The sequence below is a fragment of the Protopterus annectens genome, chromosome 12.part0, assembly GCF_019279795.1.
Source record: "Protopterus annectens isolate FY-2018-M chromosome 12.part0, PAN1.0, whole genome shotgun sequence".
NCBI classification, from domain to species: Eukaryota; Metazoa; Chordata; order Ceratodontiformes; family Protopteridae; genus Protopterus; species Protopterus annectens.
In genome coordinates, this window is record NC_056746.1 from 179,770,542 (window position 1) to 179,785,785 (window position 15,244).

Sequence of the window (15,244 nt, forward strand, 5' to 3'; positions counted from 1 at the left end):
TTTTCTAAGTTTATAAGAGCAATATTGTCACTGTTTTGAGTTTTTTTCCCCACATTGTTTTTGGCTTTGTCCAGATTTTTTTGTGCCAAGAGTTTTAAGAGCTATGGTTAGGAAGATTTTCATGTCCACATACATCCCTTATGTACTTTGTTACATTCTAGTGCTTGGGTCATAGGTCAGCTATGTGGTTTGAGAGTGAGGTGCCCAAGCTTTGGTATGCTGGCTAGATGTACTGATTTCCTCCAAGACAGCAAAAACATGTGATAGGTGGATTGGTGTTCTGAATTGCCCATAGGAGTGCATGCAGTCTGTATGATGTGAAAGAAAGGCATGGTAATGTACTTATATTCCCTACTTGCCTACTAAACTCTGTGGATGATGACAATTGTTCATAGGTTCAGTACTGAAGTCACAAGAGACTCAACAGCAGATGTATGAATTCACTGCAGAGCTTAGAGACATGCCAGTGCTGTTGATAATTATAGAGCATGACTTGTGATGAAGAACAGGTATTTTGGAGTCTGAGTGACTGTGGTATGTACAGAGATCTGCGGCCAAGCATCTTGGCAGATCTGATATGCTGCTTGCCTCATGATGTAGCCATTCATCCTGTAGTAGCCAGGATGACTAAGGCTTATGTGTTGGCGCTTGGCAGTAAATCCAGTATAACTGTATGTAAGCTTCATTTGATAGTACAGCCTTCTGTGGTTGTGTTTAAGGTAACCTTCAAATAAAACATTTATTTTGTTGATGAAATTCACCATTCAGAATCATGCTAATTGACTAGCTAATAAGCTTCACTTAAATGTTAATTTCATTGTCCTGTGCTTGCTTCTACTGTAAGCTGTGAGGTGCCTCTGAAAATCATTTGTTCCAGGAAATTCTGAGGCTTTTCTGGTTAACCTACAAAAGTTCTTGACAGGAAATGTAACCGTCTGGCTATTTGCAGGCTGTTTGAAGTCTTCATTTGCTAATAGAACATACTGCTGTATGTGGCAGGAAAAGGAGCAGATAATATACTCTTTAATGTTAACGTGATTTCCACTAACAGGTTTTGGAGACCCACTGCTTTCATGTTTCTTGCAATAAATTTCCATTACTTTACTTACAATTGTAAGTTTATTTTCCCTTAGACTTGTTAATTTTAAGCGCATGGCATTGTCAGGTTTGTAATTGTGATTCAGTCTGAACAGTATTGCTAGGGTTAACTGTACTTAAACAGTAATTTTTTTTAGAAACATCACATACATATCAGAAAAAAGTAGACCTGGATTGTTCTTAGCATTAAGCTTGGATAATGCACTTCCCCTTCTGTTAGTGTTAGAACAAGCCAAAGCATTTTTGCTTTAGGTACAGGAAGGAAATGCTTGCAGTGTATCAGCTGTGGCACATAACACATGGGGGACTGGTCAAAACTAGTCCGAACCATAGCTCACAAGTTTTTCTCATATCTTTGAACTTTTGTAGTGTTACTTTTTATAATTTTATGTTTGTTTCTTTGCAGCATACGTTTTGCAGAAGATGTGTATCCCCATCTGGTAGGTACCTTCTTTTACTTTAAAAGGGACTTTTTTCATAGTTGGCTATTTTATGAGAGCTGTTTTTCTTATGAATAATTACTGGGAACATTTTGTATTTATGGCACTATTTGTACATGGTGTTGTTCTTTACTGGTGAAGAAGAATTTGTAACGGGTACCTTCAATATTTAGGTCATATCCCTTCCAAGAATTGCAAACATTATCCATAACACACAAGTTCTCGAAAATGAAGCAGAAAAGTCCAAAGCTTCCTGAGTATCTGGAAAGATTGCAAAATTAGAGGGTAATGACATTTCCTGTTTTAAAAACACAGAGCATTTTATCTGATCTCATCCTCCAGAAGATAGGAGGTCTGCTGTTGGCTACGGGAGCTCCGTCTGAAAGACAGAGGCTTTGAGTCATAACATAAAGCTTGTGGTTAGCAGGGAAAGGGACAGTGGGAGGGCTGGGGTGCAGTGTGCACTGTTATTACAAGTCATGCAAGTCAATTGATGTCTGTGTGACACTTACTACTGTATAAAGAACTAGAATCCTGTGTAAGATCGAGTTAAGGCACTCATTAAGAATTCCTGGATATATATTCATGTGTTGATAGAGAGTTAATTAGCTGATTTCTGTTTCTGACATTTTCATGGTCGCTTGGTAAGTCAGACTGTCCTTTTTAATCACAGCTACTACTTTATAACTGGTAACCTTCAAACTTAAGTGGAAACGTGAAAAAGGCAATAAAAATATTCACTGAAAGGATTTCTTTGCCCTGCATTATCCCTTGTTGTATTTTATTAAAGAAAAGGGTGACTGACACATTCCTGAATGTTTGACTAAGCTTTTTAAAGTAAATTTATAAAAATTACCCCAACAAGCCAGTTTTGTAAATGCTAGTATGCTTTGAGATCACAAAGAATTTTCTTAATGCTTCTGTATTTTGCCCAGTAATGTTTTGGCCAGCAGTTATTTCTGAGTAGTCGTACGTATTCAGAAATAGTTGCCATACAGAATCGGTTAAGCATAATATTTTGTGATTGCAGAACATGTTAACTGCCTGGCTTTGCAATATGTGGCACTTTCCACAGAGCTATAGTCAGCTTTGTATGAATTATTTTGTGAATTCACTTTATGCTGTTTACCACAACACTTTAGATTAATTTAGTTCTCATTTGTTTATTTTTTGTGTTACAAAAAAAAAAAAATGTCAAGAAGTACCATATAATGCAGTACTCTCTCAGCAGTGAGAAGGATGAAGGTGTTTTGTGTGCTGGCAGCTTTGCCATGCTGGAACTGCAGACTTTCTTTCCTTGAGTAACTTGAGTCCAAAATAAGCCCCAGAGAAATGATCATAAAGTTGTCATTAGATTGTAACATGGTAAGTAGGAGGATGGGAAGAAGTTTTATTTATACTGTAAAACTAACTATTCTTTGTTTACCACCCTGTCCCTAGAAACTGGTTGTTTTACTTTTAGTATGGCTTCCACGTTAGTAGGAATAGCTGTGGTACAGGGAATGAGCCTAGGCTTTCAACACCTTATTTGCTACCTGTAAGAGGAGGTACCTAGTTGCACAAGCCACTGTGTGGTCCTCTGCCATTCTGTCATCTCTGGAAAGATCTGGAGAGATGCACATTCCCATTGCCCATCAGTCTTTGAAGGCTACCAGTGTCATCACTTAATAGATTTGAGTGATTGTCATGCATTGCTTAATTATAATATACTCTGTTTTGTTGGAGAACATGAAAGACCCTTAGGGAAGGAGTGTGTGAAGTCAGTTCTATTACAGCCTCTGTGGTTTTTCCCATAAGTGCTGAAAACTTTCTCAGTACCCTCGACAGTTGTTTTCACCCTGTCCTCCTATCTGTTTTTGTAGTCTAGATGCAGGTGAAATACATGCTGGAACAAGGATGGATGTGGAAGAATCTTTGGTTATTTTTAACATATTTGAGCTTCAGCTACTTGCAGCTCATTTGCTTGCAGCTGATTGCTCGGCTGTATTTTCAAGTGCAAGCTAGGCTAACACATAGATGGTGGCTGTAAAAATACTCTCTCCAAGTTTATGCAACATTACAGGCAGCATATTTAGAGTCCAGGGATGTGGAGGCAGAGACCACATGTTAAGAGATGCAGAATGGCTTGTCCTCTCTACAGAAAAACAATTTTGTAACTCACTTCCAATGTTGAGTATACCTTGACTCAAACTGCTGGCATCAAGTTGGTGAAATCCATGCAGTAGGTGTTCAAGTTAATAAAATGGATCCAGAAGCCTCCTGTCTACCCCTTCTTGTAGCCACAACTCTTCCCTGATTCAGGACAAATTTCGTCTTTCCATCTAGGATTGCATCATCTATAGGCTATGGAATTGCCAGTTCTATACTGCTGTTTTAGCATTAAATAGCCCCAGTGTATCCCTTGTGCAATTTTCTACCTTCAAGGAGATCAAGAGCTGTTTTTGTCGTGTTAGATACAGAGAAATCGATCAGGCCTGACAGGTGTATGATTTTTATCTGCACATTGCTTGTGACTTGTATGATAAATGTCTGCTGCAGTAGTACTCTGCACTAGTCTTGAATGACCAAATATTGCATAACGTTATGAGCAATGTAACAGCAGATACAGTTTTTGTCATTAGGACAGCGAGAGCACCATCAGTCAGAAAAGAGAGTGCGTTATAAACAGTGTGCACAGGTAAGAACCTGATAGCATTCTGCTGGGAAGTGCACAGACATCTAAGTACCAGTATGAATCTTCTTCTTAAACTGGTCTTGAACACCTGTGTGAACCAGTGTATTATGGTACTTGTGTTCTATTTCACCTATGTGAACCAGTGTATTATGGTACTTGTGTTCTATTTAAGTCATGTTATCTAAAAGGGAAAATGTTACACAGCTTGGATGTATAAAAAGAGGATGACTGTTCTGATGTGTGTTTCATAAAATAACTGCAACCATTGAACACAGCTTGATGCCTTTATAAAGTGTCCACACCATTCATAGATAAAGGTTAGTCAGTCTCTGAGCTGTTAACAACCTGCTTACTAAAGTCCATGGTTTGATTCCTTCCACTTCCGTTTGCCTGCTTTTTGCCTCTGAACAAGTCACATAACCAGAAAGTGCTCCCACATCACCCCTGAAAAGGAACATGTGTGTTGAGAAGGCTTCACTCTTTCTTTCCTTCTTTCTTTGGTAACTGGATATATGAACCAGTCGTGAACATTGTGCCATTTTCAGTCACGGACTGGGCCAAATGGTAGCAATAAACATACAACGGTATATATCCAAACTAAAAAAAAAAACATACAGTAGTTAGCTCACCAGTTTTTACCATAAACAAAAAGAAATTGCCTAATAAATTTGAGCAATGAGAAATGTATGCACTCAGAGCAACCAGAACAGTAGTCAGGATGATGATAATTATCTTCACTCTACCCCATAATAAAACAAATGTTGACAAAATTTCAAGCTTTTGTCAGATGCTATAGAATGTGATCCTGAGCTGCAGAGAAATGGCAAAGCTGCTATTAGTCCTGTAATGGTGTATACAGGTAGAGCTGTGCATTTGCATATATGGCTTACCAGGGCAACAAATTAATAAAATAAACAAATAAATCTGTAGACAAGGGCAGTCAATCCAGTACTTTAGTTAAAGCTGGTGCATAAAACACATAGTGGCAGATAAGTCTGTAAAGCAAATGGAAAATGAAAAGAAAATAGCTACTCTGAAGTAATCATTATATCAGAGGACTTTGCAGCCAAGTGAGAAAACTATAAAGGAAAATGCGTTGTAAAGTAAAAGAACAAAACTGAGCTTGTGGGATACGAGTAGAGATGATTGGGTGGTAGATTTGTCAGGGATTCATAATAACTTGCCAGAGATAGGTTCAGTGAGTTGAAAACATTTGAAATGGTTTTGTAGGAACACATCAGCAAACATATAAAACAAAGCTGTTTCTTGAAGGGATGGCAAGCCCCCTGCACTCCTCTGTCTTGGGGAAACCCAACTAACTCCACACCATCCTAACTTATACATACTCACTGCATGGTCACAGAACAGTGGGGAAATGGTCATATTGATTGAATGTTGGTTTTCCATCAAATTGGTTTGGATGTTTGAGACTTGCAGAATTTACCACTGTACAGTTGTCTCATTCCTTTTGGTCGGGACAATTGTGAGAAGGTTTGACTAGCAGAATTCTGAATGGAATGAAATTTATTGAAGGTTGATATATAGACTGATTATTTAATACACTTTGATGCATGAATAATGGGACCAAAATGTAAAAGGAAAAATTAAGATGGGAACGATAAAATGTGCTTGTAGACTGGGAGAAAACCAAAGGAAGGGATGTAAGGTATTTTGTTGGATGCTTTTTGTCTTTAATATTTAGATTTTTTTTCCCTGCTAAAATTAGGGCAATGGTTATTTTTCTTATTTTTTTTTAATTTGTTTCCACTTCCTCTGCTTTCTGGTAAAGAATTCTGATCAGCATCTGTACCATAAGCTGATGCTTATATACCTCATTCAGAATTTAGAATTCTGTGTTCCTGAAGCCAATACGTGAAGATGTTCGGGAGTTTGGGAATTAGTGTTTTTATGGCAGATTTTTGTTCATTAGCCTGGAACTGTGTACCTTACTATATGCATGATAAGGACAGTTTGAGATCATGATCAGGTACTGGGGGGGGGGGCAGAGAAAATTGGGAGGGAGTAAGTTTAATGGCTGAAAACAATCTGTGTGACTTGAGGATATGGGCCAATTCACAGAATTTCCCTTTCCATAGGAGGGTCACTGCAAGTTGGGATTTCCCTATGACTGAGGTACAGCTTCCCTAGAGTACAGTATATTGGGTGCAGGATAGCAGGAGGCATAGCCTACTGCATAGGGTCATGGGTCAGATTTCACCTCCCCAACAAATATCTGCAGAACTATTGGAAACTGCATTTACATTGGTTACTACCACACAGAGGGGGAGCTGTTTTCTCTATCAGCCACTCTCTCTTTGCCACTGTCTTCCTTTTCTTGTCCTCAGACAGTGGATTTTCCTTTTTAAGGAGGTTGTGTTGTCTGGAAGCCTTTTCCTTCATGCAGTACATGTCCTGTTGGTTGGTGCAGCCTGGTCCTGAAACAAGAATTTCCTGGGTTCAGATACCCTCCAATGTTTTGCCACCTCTGGTTACCTTCTTAATAATTGCTAGATTTTTGCTGGTTCTGTTATGTTCAGCATCATGAATTACAGTCCTTTCTTCCATTGACAGCAATGGGCCTGCTGTACCTCAATGGCTGTTTTTCAGCGCATACTCTTAGGAGGTTTCTGTCCTTACTAGAGTGTAAGTGTGTATCATCTTGTGGAGCTTTGTATCATCTGTTCTTGCTTTTGAAGAAAATTATTTCTTTCCTTCTGAGAGGACATTCTCCTCTGTTTTTTTTTTTTTTTTTTTTTTGAAGTTAGGTCCATGTTCTCGATGGCAGTTTGAGTGAAAGCTAAGTCATCAGAGACAGATATAAACAAATTCTGTATTGACGTAATCTACCCAAAACTCTGTAGGTGAAGGTCTGTAGTGGAAAGCAACTCCTAAATTGTAGTATACTCATCAACGCACAGAAAAATATCCTTTAAAATACACCCCCACATGGGCGACAGCATTCCTTCACACACTCTTCCATTTATATATGCCATCCTTAGACTTTAAAGTCACAGATAAAAGAAAACTGTCCTGGATTGTTTCTCTTTATCCTTGAATGTGCACTCTCATTTTGTACATGATATTTTGGTGAAATATCACTTAATAAAAGGGGACTGTTGAATTGGCTGTCATCAAATTGTGTTTTAATTAGTGGTCTGCTCAGTCCCTTTCAAGATGTCAGCATATTTCAGTCATTGTGCCACTCTTCTCCCTCCAAACACTGTATGCCAACAAAAGCCTCTTCAGACGTCCTGTGCCTTACCTTGACCTCCTGTTTCCAGGTTGCTAGTTGAACCTGAGTTGTTAATGATGTGGGTGAATGGCCTGCTACTGTGCCAGCAAGTCAGCTATAGGTTTATAGGTTTCATAGGAGATTATTAGGCTAATGACTCAAGAGCCTTTACAAGCTTAGCCAATATAACCTGATTTTACCCAGTATAGGCCCCCTAGGGCTGGAGGATGGCATGGGTTTGAGCCTATGTCATGAGTATTTTACAGATTTTATAGGTTGCCTCTATCCATAAGGGACACAGGTGCCACCCCAGGTGTGAATCTGCAGTTCCCCATCCATCTATTTGAAATGGTCTTGAAGAGGGCCAGGGAAGGACTCTGCTCAAAATGAATAAGAAGCCTATTCCAAAGGCGAGACAATCTCTGGGACATGTATAGGTCTCTCCAGCGCGTTCTGTTTGAATCACTGCCTAAGTTTAGATCCTTAGAGTGGGTGACTCTCATACTGTTTGACTTGCTGATATGTAACAGCTCCATCAGGGCTGGATTTATGAGTGCCTTGTAGTTTAGGCATGGGTCACCACTTAATCGATAAGAGGCAGAGTAAAGGGAAAAGGCCTTTAGTGTATCTGCATAGGACATGTTGTTAATGCCCTGTATTTTCTTAGTGAGGAGCCTTTGAGGTCACTCCAGCTGTTGTAAGTGCCTAGTCAAGTGCATTCCAAATGGTGCATTGTACTCAATTATTGGTTTAATGAGGGCTTTATACAGTGGGACTATAATCTTACTGGATCTGGATGCTATACCTTTACAATATAAGCTGTGCCACACAGAAGGACTTCCTCACCACTGTGGATATGTGATGGTTAAAATTCAGGCTGCTGTCTGTCTGTGTACCTAGATCCCTCACCTCTAAGTCTATACTTAGGGGTGTATTGTTGATGTTGTAGTTAGAAGGGGTAGTTGATTTCACAAAGAGTACGATAATGCATTTCTTCACATTCATTTTCAGGCTGTGGTTCAAACACCAATTGTTTGTCTGGTTTAGAACCTAAAGCAGAATATCTACATCACTGTGGAATTCAGTGATTGCCCCAGCTTGCAGTCATTTGCAAACTTTGTCATCCTGAGGCCCTTCCCATTGGCCTTGGCATCCAAGAAATATTTTCTGAACAGGAGTGGTCCCAGAACTGAGCCTTGTGGCACACCACTAGTAACTGGCCTCTTGCTGAAACTGGATTTACCCACTTTAACCACGTGTCCTGTCCATGAGCCAATTGGCTATGCATCTGGTGACATAGGGATTTATGCACGGTTTTGAGAGTTTACTTATAATATGTGAGTAAGGGATTGAGTCAAATGTCGTGGCCAGGTCGAGGTAGGCAATATGTACTGTTTTGCCCTCATCCATGGCTATAGTGACTTTCTCAAAGAATTCCACCAGGTTTAGTAGTCATGGCCTGCCCTTGACAAAACTGAACTGGGTTCCTTTGGGGTCTGCTTTTCCAGCACTGCAATCATATTTGCCTGGTGAAGTACACATTTAGTGTTAGAAGTGCTTTCTCATGGCTTTCACTTTCTGAGTAGGAAACATGGTTTTGAGCACAGTGAATGTGTTATTTTAAAAGAGAGTGGGGAATAAACTGAAGAGAGTATATATTTATATTTCACACAAGGAACACAGCAGTCTGGAGTCGGGAGATTATTTTGAGTTACATTGGTCATCCTGCCCTGAGCAGCTTATTTCTTTCTTTCCATAACTCCCACCTTTGTTGCTCAAAAATTTTGGGCAAAGCCAAAAACAGTGGGAGGAGAAAGGGTCAGAATCATGGACGAATTTTAAGTCTTGCTTTTATAACCTTAGACTGTTGCTAGAATAAGAGTTTGCATTATCATGTATTTTCTAAAGGCTATGAAGTCTGAAACTCAAATGTCTGTTATTATTTGGGACTTCCATGATGGTTGCACACTGATCAACAGCTTGAATTCAGCTCTCCCAGTGTGAAAAAAGAAACTGAGAGATAAGTGTTAGTTATTCTGACAGTTTTAGTAAAATGCAGTTGCTGTCTAGTAAGTTCACTGCTGTGATGTCAGCAAAGATGAAGAAACTTGGAGAGCCTGAAAGGAAATCAAATAGAAAAGGTAAAGAGAAAACACTAACTGGGAAAATCCTGCAGCTGTTAAAGAAAAAAACAGTTCAAGTACCAGCTTTGGTACAAAGCATGGCTTCCAGTAATTTATAGGAAAGAATAAATCAAATGTGCTCAGAGGCGATTAATATAAATGAAACATCCAATGAGTGTATCAACTCAAATAACAAAAGGCTGGAAAGAATGGAAGACACTTTAAACAGTTAATCAGATGAACTGATAAAACTGCAAAAAGCAGATTTCAACATGAAGAAAAGACTGGCTGAGTATGAGGCTGCTCAAGAAGATCTGTTTCAAAAAATGGTAGCATTAGAGGACACAACATACAGAAACAAAAATGAGATTTTCTGCTGTACCTGAGAAACTGGAAGGAATAGACTGTATTGATTTTATGAAAGCACAAGTAAGAAATTGGACTTGTATTTCGCAGCAGGATTTGTTAATTGAATGGGCATGTTGTGTGTGTGTGTGCATGCTGCAAAACTGGCCATGAGAAAGCAGCTAAGACCTGTATTAGTAAAGATGCAGTCATACAAGCAGAAAGAGACAAAACTGTGGAAGAAGGGAAGAGTTTAAAAATTAGAGTCAGTATGTTGTTTGTGGAAAAACATTATTCACCATACACCAGGCAGAAGAGAAGCAAAAGGAGGGGGAGTATCAATGTTAGTCAAAGATACTCACACCTCCAGGTTGGTGGCACAGCACGAAGCATCTGAGACTATCCATGTGCAACTAACAGCGGGTAAAACTGCCTTCCAGTTTATAGCCTGCTACAGACCACCCTCCCAAACCCAGGAACCCCACTCGGCCTTCCTGCGAACACTGGAAAATATGAAGGTCTCTCCAAACACCATTATACTGGGCGACTTCAACTACCCAAACATAGACTTGGGAGCATTACTCTAGCACCAACACCCCAGCCCAAAGGTTCCTAGAATTTATAAACTCCCACAAGAGGGGAAAACATACTGGACCTGATCATCACCAACATGGGGACTCTATGCTCCAGACCAGAAGTGTATCCCTCACTGGTAAGATCAGACCATAAATTAATCTCACTGGATATCCACATCCCGACCCCACCCCCTGCCCAGAAAACCACAGTGAAAAACTTCTCTAAAGCAAACTTCACACTACTCAAAACCAAGGTGGAATCCTTCAAAGCCCCCGGGCCTGTGGAAAATACAGCCCAGACCGCAGAATCCTTTATAAACGCATTCTATGAACACCTTCAGGAATGCATGGATCATGCAATCCCAAATAAAACTAAGACCGAATTCCCCAAAGGCAGGCGCCCTGTCTGGTGGACCCCAGCCATAAACAAACTATACAATAGAAGAAGGAAGTTACTACACGATAGAGCAAAATCCCAAAAAGGGAAGGCATCTCTGATCAGTATTAGCAAAAAACTACGGGCACTCATAAAATCATCTAAGGCCAGCTTCAAGAGAAAAATTGCACAGGACACTAAAGATAATCACAAAGCTTTCTTTAGTTATGTTAGGAACCTGGCTGGGAATTCCCAGATGTGCTCAGAATTAGTCCAAAATGACAAAAAATACACTGAATCCACAGACATTGCCAACATCCTGGCCGACAGGTTCAGAACAAACTCCCCCCCCCCACCAAAAGAGCAAATATCTATTCCAGCAGAGTGCTGCCCCCCTGTTATCTCAGATGCTCAGGTAAATACCGCCCTCTCCAAAGCAAAAAACACAGCATCGATGGGACCAGATGGTGTCCCAGGCTGCGTCCTACACAAACTCCAAGATCAGCTGAACCCAAGCATAAAGCTACTGTTCAATCTCAGCCTTACTACAGGATATGTACCCAAAGAGTGGCGTACAGCGACAGTGGTCCCTCTCCACAAAGGTGGTGCCTCAACAGATCCTGGAAACTATCGTCCCATAAGCCTGACTAGCTTGGTCTGCAAAGCTATGGAAAGGATCATCATGGACCTCATAAATAAAGATATTGGGGACCTACAGACACTGGATCCTACCCAGTTTGGCTTTGTTAAGGGCAGATCCTGCCTCTTTAACCTGGTCGATTTCTTTGAAACAGTCACCAAGGCCATTGACGAAGGGAAGGTGGTCCACACAGCCTACCTGGACCTCGCAAAAGCCTTCGATACAATACCCCACTCGGGCATCATAGATAAGCTATCCAGCTTAAATATAAACCCCTGTGTCACTAGATGGGTTGCAAAGTGGCTCAAGGACAGAACCCACATGGTTAGAATTGCTGGACTCCAAACCAGTTGCAAGTGGCGTCCCACAAGGCTCAGTCCTGGGACCTCTCTTATTCGGTATATATTTCTCGGAGGTACAGGCCAACACGGAAGGACTGCGGCTGACCAAGTTTGCAGATGACTGCAAACTGGGCGCCATAATCAACTCTCCAGCTGAGACAAGCATCCTCCAAAAGGGTCTCATAGAAACAGACAACTGGTGCCAGAGCCATGGCCTCAAGCTAAACACCAAAAAGTGTATAGTCATCCCCTTTGGCAAAAACAAAGTGCCCACAAATTACCACATAGGTGGTAATCCATTAAGTACGGAAGAAGTAATTAGGGACCCGGGGACCCAAGTTGATAGCAATCTCTCATTTGACAACCACGTGGCCAAAGTGGTTAGAAAAACATTCTGTATAGCCCACCTAATCATGAAGGGATTCACATCTAGATCAGGGGAGGTCATTGTGCCTCTTTACTCATCCCTCATCAGGCCCATAATTGAGTACAATGCCCCTTTTGGGATGTACCTTACCAGACACCTGCAGCAACTGGAAAGACCCCAAAAGTACCTCACCAAGAGGATCAAAGGGCTCAGACAGATGCCATATGCTGCCCGGTTAAAGAAACTCCAGCTCTACTCGGTTGCATACCGCCTGCTTAGAGGCAATCAGTGCCTGACGTATAAAGCCATGTCCAACCCAGAATTAATGGACATGCTGCACCTCAGAAAATCCAAATCCCATCGAGCTACGCGCTCGAGGGACTTGAACCTCAGCACAGAAATAAATAGGACATGCTGGAGGGACAGATTCATAACCCAGAGGCTCCCTTCACTCTGGAATAAAATCCCAGTCCAAGTTAGGCAGAGTCCCTCACTGACTCTCTTCAAGAGGAATCTTGATGAGTGGATGGGAGATCGTAGGTTTACCCCGGGTATCACTTCTGTGTCACTGTTAGACAGAGGCACAGTAAACTAAACCTCGAAAAAGGGCATAGTAAAATTCATTTAAATGGGTGGCGAATGCCAAACACACTCTGGCTAGGCTTACAAATGCCCTAGGGCAGATAGCCTAGTATGAACCTATGAACCTATTTATTCCAGCAATCAGAGAATGTCAAGAGGTAGGTGTGCTATTTCCAGCTGTCTTCAGACATTTTTTTTTTCCTGTAGGATCAAAGTTATTTTTGATGTGGAATAGGCTATGGACTCTGCTTTTCATTCTTCTGATAATCCAAGCCCATAGAAGACTTTACCAGTGTAACCGTTTCCAATGTTCCAAAGAAAAATGTTTAAGAGACTGAATAAACCACATGAGTTTAGAAGAATCGGGATTACCTTGGACTTGAACTGGGGTCTGGGGTTGGGAGATGGAAATGAACAAGAAGAAGGCCAGCAACACTGAAATTAGTGAATAAATGTCAGACTGTAAAGCATTAATCACAGTTGTGAAGTATGGCTTTACATGAAAAATTGGCTGAAAAATATTGGACTTTTGTTGACTTCGTTAAACTTGTAGCTTGACTGAAAGGCATATACCCCACTTCATGTCATTAATGTTTGGAACGTCACTAAAGAAAAAAACAAAAAAGATGGTAACTGTAAGTAAAACAATTTTTGTTCTTAACACTATACGAAACATTTCATGTTAGAAATTGCATGTTGTATAGTAAAATATGGCAAATCATTTTCAGTGATTGTTGTATGAGAAAAAATATACTAAAGTAAATAAGTAGTTTTTTTCCTATTTTTAGTTTTAAGAAGTGTAGGCATTACAAGAGAAGAAAGGATGGACAGAAGAATGTTCAAGTTTATATGCTGTAATCTTGGATCATTGGAATGGGGCGGGGAGGGATGCGGGATGCAAAAGTGCACTGATTCTAATGTATGTAGAGTTGAGATGTTTTCTCTTACTATTGCATAGGTGAATGTCTAGATTAAAGCCCTTGGCTTAATCTGATAAGTTTCTTGTGAAAGCATGTTTGCCATTAAAAAAAGAACTTGGTGAAAGTAATGAACATTTTTCCTTTAGCAAGTAAATGTTCAGTGTGAGTTGAAAGTCTTCAGTTGGGGGGCAACTGTACATTCTGCTCTTATGTTTCCATATAGACAAGCTGACTACATGTGTAGACAATAAATCCTGAGAGCTCTGGACATTGTTTGTTGAGAGAAACATAAAAATTAAAAGGTACAAGGACAAGCAGCTTAGTAAAAAATAGTCTGAAATTATTGGAAGTGAATAAGCGATAGCAGTTTTTCCTGGTACCTAAATACCTCATTGCATTTACTATAACAATGTATAATTTAGTTTTAGTTAAAGATAGTCAGTGTACTTTTTCTTAAGGCTAAAAGTTAATGTTTTCTGAAACCATACAAGCTGTTTTTTTTACATCTGGGAGGGGAATAAAGATAACACAAGAGCAGACAGTAGTTGGTGTAAATAGAAGCACAGGCTGTACTATACACTTAAACATGGATAAACTTAATTTTAGGTTAGGTAATGCCTGTGGGTGCAGCTGGTGATTTGGGACAGATGTTCATCGTGTTACCCTGCTGCAGTCATCACACTTGGGTTATCCTGTCATCAGGCTATCCCGCAGTCGGCCGGAATTCCAAAGTCTTGGTCCGGCGTCAGTTGCTGTCGCCTCTTCCCTGACGTCAGTGCACCAGGGGTATATATAATGCAACCGACACCATTTTCTTCAGTCTTTCTTGCCGCGCGGTGCCCCGAAGCAGAAGCAGTTCACAAGTGCCGGTTGGCCGACTCCTGAGATTTTCGAATTCGAATTTCAGACCGAAGTCTTCTATAAAACTAAGTACCCCGTTGGGGAAACTTTTCTTGCCTCAGACCGATGTCAGAAAAAGTTAACAATTGTATTTCTTGTGGGAAGCAAATACCTCATAAGGATTTTCATTCTTTTTGCATACCTTGCCTAGGCCCAGACCACGACGTCACTTCTTGTCAGTTTTGTGCTAGGTTTAATAAGCGTACTATTAAAAGACGCTTTGATTTTGCACGACACTACTTCGGTAGGAAATTTAACTACACCATGCCGTCGGAGCAACCGAATACCGGCGTGCACAAAAAACGCAGGGATAAGGACAGGCAGCCCAGGCCTAAGCCAGATTCCGAGGCCTCAGCTGATCCGGTCTCCGTTCCTCAGTGAGGCTCCGACGCAGCCCCTGACTACCACAGACCTGGAACCCGAGACCGCTAAGGAAATTGACGGAATGTACCAGGCCGACGCAGCCTTTTACTTCAAGCCCTTCCGACGACTTTGCTTCAAAAGACATCGGTGCTACAGAAACGCCATCGGTTTCTGAAGGCGTTTTCAGACCGACGACTCTCACCATTAAAACGTTTTCTAAGTCGAAGACTCCTTCTAAATCTAAAAGGACTGCACTTCAGTCTCCTGT

General features: G+C 40.7%; 1 protein-coding gene across 8 annotated transcripts in view; it reads left to right on the forward strand.

The window, feature by feature from the left end:
* Positions 1 to 15,244, forward strand: part of TRAF7 (TNF receptor associated factor 7) — a 1,047,901-nt gene that overhangs the window by 481,732 nt on the left and 550,925 nt on the right. For all 8 annotated transcript variants that reach the window (XM_044089204.1, XM_044089203.1, XM_044089206.1 and 5 more), the window contains one exon: positions 1,505 to 1,538. In XM_044089204.1, the coding sequence (XP_043945139.1) occupies positions 1,505 to 1,538 (34 nt within the window). The remainder of the gene's footprint in view (positions 1 to 1,504; positions 1,539 to 15,244) is intronic.